The following is a 9410-nucleotide window of genomic DNA, read 5'->3' as shown; positions in this document are numbered from 1 at the left end:
GGCCGATTTAACGGGCCGATTGGTCGCAATCGGCCAAAATCAGACCAAATCGCCTTGATGTATGCCCAGCTTTAGATTACAGTAGCTTATTAAAAAATATAGTGCAGCTAGAAGGCACATGGAAAAATAGGAGAAAATGAACTTTAATTTTCATGTGAACAATTTCCTTGGACCATGAAAAGATGCAGCTATTTCTGATCAGCCAAAACAAACAAACAAACATTGTGGTACCAGGTGAAAACACATACACTCGCAACATACGTAGTGACTTCTGATCTTCTCTCCCTCTTACTGCCACAGGCAAAACACATGCATCAGAACTTTCTAATTGAAGCTCAGCGAAGGGAGGCTATTCAATTAGTAGTGATAACCATGAGCCAGTGTTGAAACCGTTAACCTGGCACCTTGCAACCAAAAACATTGCAGAGATTTATTAAAAGGTTGTTACGGTAACCATACATAAATGCCCCTAAAAATGTTATTTTCACACTGTAATGATCTGACTGTATTGAGGAGTTTAAAAACATTTAAAAAGCAATTCAGATATGTATTTGGAAGCTGCATATTTGAAAAGAGGTAATAACTTAACAACCAAATTCCTTTATTTCTCCTCGTTAAAGCCCTTCCGATGAACATACAAGTGTGTTAAAGAGTAACAATCATGACCGCTGCAGACAGATCAGCAATTTTCTCTGTATGTAAAACTCACTAGAGAATAGCTTGGTAAGGGAAAAAAGGAAGTCAAGAAAAATAATCAGTTTTAAAAGAGGATAACAAAGAATGACTAAATTTTAATGTAGAACTGGGGTAACATATTTACAGCATAGATCAAGGCTTTATAAAAAAATATTAGGAATCCTGCCCTTTAAAAATAAAAATACAGTACTCTTTCCATGAACATCATTTGGAAATAGAACACAACAAAGACAAGATCCCAAACTTAAATCAAGAGCCAAAAACTGGTGTATTAACATACAAACATGAAAAAAGCCTTTAAAACAGGCCAGTGATCTTAACTTGAACTTTCCAAGTAAAGGCATCAGCGTCACAAAAATTGTGATACCAATGAAATATAGGTCATGTCAACTACTTTGACACATGATTAATCAATTAAGCTACAAAAGTCTATTATTCCCAAGTCACCTGGATGTCCTCATCTTATCTGCCTCTCAGATAATCAGAGAGAGAAATCAATAGTAGTTTCAGAAGTTTTAATTAGATAAGAACATGTACTGGCATGATTGCTAAGGATTGTATGCAGTGCTCTCTCGTGCTCTGCCACCAGGTTAATTCCATGGCATCCGCACGGCTTGTATAGAGAAAGCCTGACTGTACGGCCGCAATTTAAACCAATAACATAGTTGAATTAAACCTTTCCATTTGCTACAAAAGCAGAAAAATAAAATAAAAAAATGGACTCCAAACAGTATGGGGACTACCTTGCGTTATTACTCAGTTGTGCAAGGTATTCTCGGAGTTCCTTGGCAGCTTTAAATCTGCCATATCTTTTCTTTGGGTTTGCACATTCGTCCAGCAGTGCCCCAAGATGGCCGTCTTTGACAATTTCAGATGGAGGGTCATGAAGAAGACCCCCAGAAGTGCCACGCCAGGTAGCATGTCTGGATAGAAGATTCTGGCAAATCGCATAGTAATTATGGTCCACTGTAGTGCGAGAGCAAAGGGTCTCTTTTGAGAAAGACAGGCACGCTTCTTTGTCACAGTCATCAAATTTGCTTTCGTACCAAACATCCCAGTTTTCTGGTTTATCTGAAAGCAACAAAGAGGGAAAAAAAAATTCAGTATTTAGTTTAGCTCTTCAACATTGAACCCAAAAAATAGGAGCTGTATGTACCAAAGTGTGCGTGTTATTTTTTATTGAACTGTCTAAGTCACAAATAAATCCTTCATTGACTTCAATACTTCCTGAAGTATTTACCCAATTCAAACACATTCCCCGTTTGTATGCTTACATGTGTATCACTAACAGTAACGCTGGGTACACACTAGGAGATAAAAACTTCAATCCAGGGGATTGCCCCAACATATCATGCACATAGGGTAGCATGTGCGCTTTTGACCACCTACAATGGGTTTTTTGTTTATATAAGCAAAATCAAATCGAATGTACTTGGAATGGTTTTAGCAGCATTTGATGCAGATTCGATCCCAATGCACGGTCACGTTTAGTAGAAATCTAAAAAGAAACGAGAAAGCCTTGCCAGGCAATACTATATAGTAGAAATCAAGTCAAATGCTAGATCGAATTGAACGGCATACTGAATCGAATATCGAACCATGTGTAGCCACTAAGTGAATCATGCAAGGAACCCCATCCATAAGGATCGGTCACAGAATGCACCAGGAAACAAATACATTATTTGACCTGCATCATAGTCAGATCATATACATTCCTAAATTTCTAATGTACACATTTGTAACAAACATTTAAAAGGAAAAAAGGCTTTTGGTACAACATTCATATCGCATCACTGCACAAGCGGGCATGGTAATGGAACCACTATATCATCCACAACATGTGTGGGAGAGGCGGAATGATTGATTGAAGAGACCTCAATAATCAATCCTGTCTGTCTCAGATTAAAACATGTGTAGAAGGAAAAGATAAATAAGCCCACAAATTAGAAGCACGCTCACAGTCTAGTAACTGGCTGCCTAAGCTGAAACTTTGCTTAAGCACACTGCTGTATTTGAGCATTACATTATATTATTCCTTAGGCCATCTCTGCATCATAATAGTGCAATGATGAGTATTAATCATCTATGTTTACATAGGTTGTATTGTGACATGAAACATTTGTGCTATCCTGCGCCAACATAAACAGTGTGGTTTTATTAGGAATCAAAGTAATCTGTGAAAGTCAAGTAAGATTGAGGAACAATGAAATCAGAATATATAAAACTCACCGAGTTCTTACCATTATGCAAAAGTAAACTTAAAAAAAAGTAAAAAGCCAGAATTACATACTATAGTCAATGGGAAAGGTCAACATACAACTTTTGTTGACATGTTTGTGTATCCGACCAAGGGTCGTGCAATCCAGGATCACGGCTGTTAATCCCTTGCGACCGCCGTAATCCTGACCCGTTTGCGGTCTGATCAACTGCAGAACGACAGGTGGGATTCAATGTCCCGCCTGCCAATCGGCGCAAAGAGGGCATGGCCGCAAAAACGGCTGTGGATTGATGATCTGCGGCTGGCAGGCAGATTGCATAACACCCTCCCCCCAAGACTTACCGCAGTATTCATTGTCCAGTGCAATTTCCCATGTCGATTACTACAGGGGAAATAGCGCTCACCACCTACACAATGTGGTCCATTTATGACAGCATTGAAAGCGGATTTTGACAAAACTAATTTCACCCTTAAAACGAGTCGAATTGATTTTGTCAGAAACTGATGCGGATTGTCGAATTCACGGCCATATCTCGTCACACCACGGCCATTTTAGCTGACAAGCCCAGTTTTCTACACTGACAGACACATTGAATTCCACCTGTAGCGTTGCAGGCGAGCTGATCAAAAATGTCCCGGAATTATGACTTTTGCGACATTGACAGTCTGAATTTCACATTGAATACCCACCTTAAAGAGGCATTTAATGTTTCAAACCATTGGAATCACAGACAATCCGACATCAACTAAACCATCAATATTCAATGTTCTGACTGCCGGAAGCAGCCGGCCAGTTGGAATACAGGTGGAATGTCAAAATCCATGGTGTATTTGGTTGAAAACAGCTACAGATTCGACAACCTAGTAGCCATTTTTGACCATTCAGATTAGTCTTTTAGAAAGTCAAATCCGACAGGCTTCAATGTGGTCAGAAACAGATGCATTGAATAAATGTGTGCAGATATTTCAAACAGTCAGGAATATCACCACACCACAATCTATTCATCTATTGTTGAATCCATGGCTTTTTTTTTACAACATACACGTGCATTCAACAATCCGGGGGCATTGACTGTTTGAATTTTTCATCCGGTCAGAAAATTGAACTCCAACTGATGGAAATGTTCCAACAGTCAGAATCCACACTGAATACCCCCATAATCTTTAACGTACTAACAGTTAAACATTGACTACAGAGTGTGCTTCGTTAGAATAGTCCTTTAGATTGCAAATTGAACAAAAATTAGCCAAAGTATCGGGTTAATCATTAATGTGCAACAGTTTAATCTAAAAGGACTACTTTCTAGTTCTTGAAAGAAGAGGACAGAACAAAAAGCAAAAGGGAGAGAAAACTGCACTTACTTTGTTTAATTAATTTTTTATCCGCTACAAGGACATTTTCGGCATCAACAATGATGACTTTCCCGTCGCGGGATCCAACTGCAAAGTTGTCAAAGCTGACGTCTAAGAGGTAAAGTGCAAATTCAAAGTCATTGTTTGTGAGCTGTTCCGCAATCTCCATTAGTTGCCATGCAAGGTCCACACGTTTCTCCCACGGAGCATTAAAGTAACTCCATAGTTCTTCTCCGACATAGTTCACTGCCACCATTCTGCCGCATGCTCCCAGGTATTTAGCAAAAGGCCAGCCTTCGTCCGATGGGAAACTCTGTAAGGACAAAAAATATATATATTATTCTCCATTAAAAAATGTACTTCATAAATAAGACTCAAATTGTGAAGCTTACAGGAATACTTTAAAAAAAACCTAGAAATAACAATATTCCTAAAAAGTGCACAAAGCACAGGGGAAAACTGAAAATGAACTGCAAATAACCTTATTCACTAAAATAACTTTTCTACAAAACATTGATGATTGAGATGTACAGTAATGGTGCTCATGTGCAACACAGCAGAGATGTTTGCCAATACACTGGTGGCCAACTCTGGCCTTACTTTTGCACTTGCCTTATCAAATGAAATACCTGTAGTTACAAGCAGAGCATTTACAGCTGTGAAGCTCATTTAATAAATGTATATTGTATACAGTACTACATTAAGTGAAGAGTTTCTTCAGTATGATGCCTATTTAATATAAATAAAATAGAGTTGTGTGCAACCGATACTTAAGGTTGTGTTCTGTACTTCCCATGAGCAGAACATAATTGTTGACTCAATATTGAAAACAATAGAGTGAAGTGTGCAAACCAGACCAGTGTTTGGTGCAACATGAAAAGTACTGTTTCGGAGGCCAAACAAATTACTTTTTGCCCATTTCTTCTTGTCAGGAAATGTTGGCACTGGTGGCTAGTTGTACCAGAAAGGAGCAACAATTGAATTGCCATCATAGTTAGAAAAGCCTGTATAAACCTCATCTTTCATAATAGTACTGATGACCAAAAAAAAAATTATTCAGTTTCATATAAACTGTCCATATGCTCAAAGCACTAATTAGTTAGCATACCAAAAATGTATGAGAAAAAAAAAAATCGTACATGTCAAAACAAAACAAACCCACTTGCTGGAACAGATTTAGCTCTAGTGTTAACCTATTTAAACAACTTGTAAAGTTTAATAAATAAAACATAATTCATTTTTCTAGGACAAAAGATAGCTCACAGCATTAAATGTTTATTCAACCCTATTAAAACTACAGCATAAAAACAGCAAAATCTAGTCCAAGTACCCTTTTATGAATGTGTAATAACTGTAGGATTATTCTCACACAGTGAAGAGTGGGACATTCACATTTGTCATTACAAGTGATAAAAACCATATCACTTTGGTATGTCTACATTACATAAACTAAATGACTTTTCATGCAACAGGAATAAAGCGGCTTAAACATTTATCTGACTCAAAATATTAACTTCAATCATAAAGTCCATATTTAAGCTATTAAATACGAGCCTTTTGTGCTTTGCATGTCTATTTACTGCATTTGTCCATATTCAACTCTTTATTTAATCAGGAGCCACCAAAGGGTGTTCAGAGCTATTCAAATGCTCATTCAGGCGTATCAGGTTGTCGGAACTTCAGTTGGCACTTCTTGGAAGTGGCGAGCTGAAATCTACGAAATGTCACGTTTTGAAGCACTCATAGCAGAGACTTTTCACAGCGTGCTTTATTAGATATGTTGGGGTTTTGGCTATGCATGGCAAAACCTAAACTTAATCAGCACAAAAACAATCAATTGCATACTGCCCCGCATCCTTCCGTTGCTTCAGGTTGGGAAAACATGTGCGATATGACAATTTAATACGGCCCTTAGAGTAGAAAGATCACAACCAACAGAACTCCGGACAAGGTTGTCAATGACAAATCACAAATAGAGTGAAGGTTCGTTAAGGTTTAAGGGGGGGGGGGGGTTAATTATCGGAAGTGTTGAATGGCAGCAATTCAATTGTTCTACCACGATCGATGCTGTACACATATTCCTGGCGGCAACCTTCTTAAGGTGGTTAGCAGAAACATGTGAAAGGTGTCTTTTTACAAAGAGAGTTTAGATGGGATTAGCTACTACCTGCCGGATATTTGGGTGCTTAAGTAAAGGATGCCCATATTTGAAATCACCCCTAGACTGAGCTAAACATAATACAGTTAAATAAAATAAAGTCGTTAAAAGTAAATTGTGTTATAGTAAGAAACCAGAACCATAAAACTACCCAACTGAATTACTTAAACAAACTGTATCCGCTTAAGAATCTGATTCCACACATTTCACAACACAAAGAATGAGCAGACATATTTATGCTTTACCCCTTCGAGTCACTGCATACGTTTTTAGAAGCCAAGGAATGGAAGAAAACAGTTTTAAGGCTATGGAGCCAATTCAATGAGCCATGAAGTTTACTTTGTGGTCGTCAGCCAATGGAGATATTCATCTAGCACTAAATAACCTAAGTCTGCTTGCGGTGAGAAAAAAAAAAAAAAGAGATTCTGCAAGTTAATCAGAATCTGTGTGTCCACGCATGTCCCTATTTTACAGGGTGGAAAAAGGCTATTAAATACAATAGCCTTTGCCGACTGCCGGATTTTTAAAGGCAAATTGCCACAGAATAAATCCCTTTACTATCCTTTCTATAGATTAAATCTTGGAGGTAATTTGGAATTACATACATTTTATAGGGGGCTTGTGTTACGCTATTTAACCAGTGGCAAATTTGTAAGAACTTATAAAAGTCTCTATGTGGTAGGGAGAACCTAGATTGAAGTTGGCTAAAGGGTAGGAGATGGCCTTCGCTGGTTGCTTCGTTGAGTGAAACCATACCTCTAGATACCCAAGAGTCTAAATTCAGGTCCGGGATCAGGGACGCTAAACCTGCCATCGATTTTAGATACTAATTCCAGCCAGGCCCTCCGTGCCGAATGAACCACCACCGAACGCGACAACAGACTATGGCCCTCACATTCTGGGAGCCAAAGGACATCGGCTAGAGGGAGGAGTGAAATTAAACCTACTTCTAATCGAACCCATGTTTTGGGGTGCAAGCTTGTTTTAACAGGTACTGCATGGTAACTTAAAATACTGAGAATGTAAAGTGACCTGCGCAACAAGGTCTGTAACACCTTGCCTGGCACTAATGCATGGAATACTTCCACAGCCAAGAGTGCGATACAGGACCAGGTCGCATTCCACACATACAAAAATAATTAAATGTAATAAGTTCCTCCATATGAAGTACTTTACTACTCTGGGCTGCTTTTTTTATAAACAGAAATGGACTACCCTATTTTACAATAACAAGAATTTGTTTAATTTTTGCAGCTGGTAGTCACATTTGAGAAACATTCATATTTCCTCACCATGCATATCTCAAAAACTAAAAGACAACTGAAAAATAAGCATGACATGTGAATGATCAGGAGCACAACATCAATAAAAATCTGCTCTTAAATCCCTGGCAACAAATTGACTGTTCCCCCATGAATCATCCTTTTGCAAAGCTAATAAATCATCTTTTAAGTATGACAGCAACACGTGAGGTTTAAAGACAGCCTATCGCACGCCTTATATAACCACCAAGCCAACACACAACACAATTTATTGCAAATACGTCAAATGCAGGTGTGATCATAATGTGACTCAAACTGTCTTCCACTGTGGAGGTAATTTCTCATGACTTGTTCCTTTGATGCAGAGAAACAGCCAGAGAAGAAATCTAACATTTACACTAGCAATACTGTCTATTACACATAGAAAACAACACTATACATTCATCGGCTGAACGATCATATTCAGTTATTCAGCCCACCCCCTCACCACACCCACTTTAGTCCTCCATCACCTTATCCCCAGTCACCTCATAAACTCACCTCACCCCCTATTTCCCCCCATCACCTGAACTTCTCACCTAGTCACTTCTTCTCTCACCCTGTCACCTCACCCCCACCACCTCTACCCCTGTCATCTCAACCCTGTCTTTCCTCTCTTTCACACTCTACCGGGCCCCCTTTCTCTCTCTCCCAGCTCCCCTCTTTAACAGTCTCTGCCCTAGTCTCTTTCTCCACATTTTTCCTCATGCTTCCCTTTTTCTCTTCCTCCTCTCTACACCTGGTGCTGTCTCTCCCTCTGACACCCTCTCTCTCGCTGTCTCTAGGCCCTTTCTCTCCCTGACACTCTCACTCCCTGACATTTTTACTTTTGCTTGCACCACTCCTTCTCTTGCTCCTCCCCCGGTCTGACAGCCTAACACCACTTCCCCTCTTTTTCCAAGAAGCCCGCTCTCCCCCTTTCAATAATCTATTTTTGCTCTCTTTCTCAGTCACCCTCTTTCTATCACTCCACTCACTCCTTTACTCTGGTGAAGTTCAAAAGCATAATGTGAAGAGACCCAGACACAGTAGTAGGACCCCAACTTTATGAAGTGAGTGGTCCCCAGGACAGACTTTTTTTCACTGATTGCATTCACTGATATTTCATAGTGTACACATATTTAGATTAGACTGTTGTTTTCAGGTTCCATCCAGTAAGGAATAAGTATACCACTTACACACCACACCTTGGACCTGGGTAATTGTCAGGCTGCCGACCCGGGTCGAGGTGTTGTGTAAAAGCACCAAAGCATATAACTTGGGTCAACCAACCCAGCAATTCCACCCGGTTATAAGGAAGGGGGGGGGCTAAACCTGGGTCACTCTATATAACGGGCGACCCTTGGTGTAATGTGAAGGCATCAGACTTGTGTCGGATGAACCTCTCTAGGAGTGACAGCGGGCAGGGCGCCGGGGGGCGGACCGGGCACGCCGACGTCACAGCTGGGGGTGTGCCCGGCCCGCCGACTTCATGAAAGGGGCGTGCCCGACCCGCCGCCGCCATGAAAGGGGCGTGCCCGGGCCTGCCGCCGTCATGAAAGGGGGCGGGCTCGCCGCCGTCATGAAAGGGGGCGGGCTCGCCGCCGTCATGAAAGGGGGCGCGCCCGACGCCGTCATGAAAGGGGGCACGCCCGACGCCGTCATGAAAGGGGGCGCGCCCGACGCCGTCATGAAAGGGGGCGCG

The 9410-nt window shown here is 40.6% G+C and overlaps 1 protein-coding gene across 1 annotated transcript in view; it reads right to left on the bottom strand.

Annotated features, from left to right (window-relative positions):
- Positions 1-580: 580 nt before the first annotated feature.
- Positions 581-9410, bottom strand: part of DIPK2A (divergent protein kinase domain 2A) — a 38976-nt gene continuing 30146 nt past the window's right edge. Inside the window, exons 2-3 of the mRNA XM_083178001.1 lie at positions 4277-4580; positions 581-1767 (exon numbers count right to left, since the gene is read on the bottom strand). Of these exons, the coding sequence (XP_083034127.1) occupies positions 1436-1767; positions 4277-4580 (636 nt within the window). The 3' untranslated portion in view covers positions 581-1435. The remainder of the gene's footprint in view (positions 1768-4276; positions 4581-9410) is intronic.

Source organism: Crinia signifera, chromosome 3, assembly GCF_055691185.1.
Source record: "Crinia signifera chromosome 3, ASM5569118v1, whole genome shotgun sequence".
Classification (NCBI taxonomy): domain Eukaryota; kingdom Metazoa; phylum Chordata; class Amphibia; order Anura; family Myobatrachidae; genus Crinia; species Crinia signifera.
The sequence above is the reverse complement of the archived record's forward strand: the minus strand, read 5'-3'. Positions and strand labels throughout refer to the sequence as shown.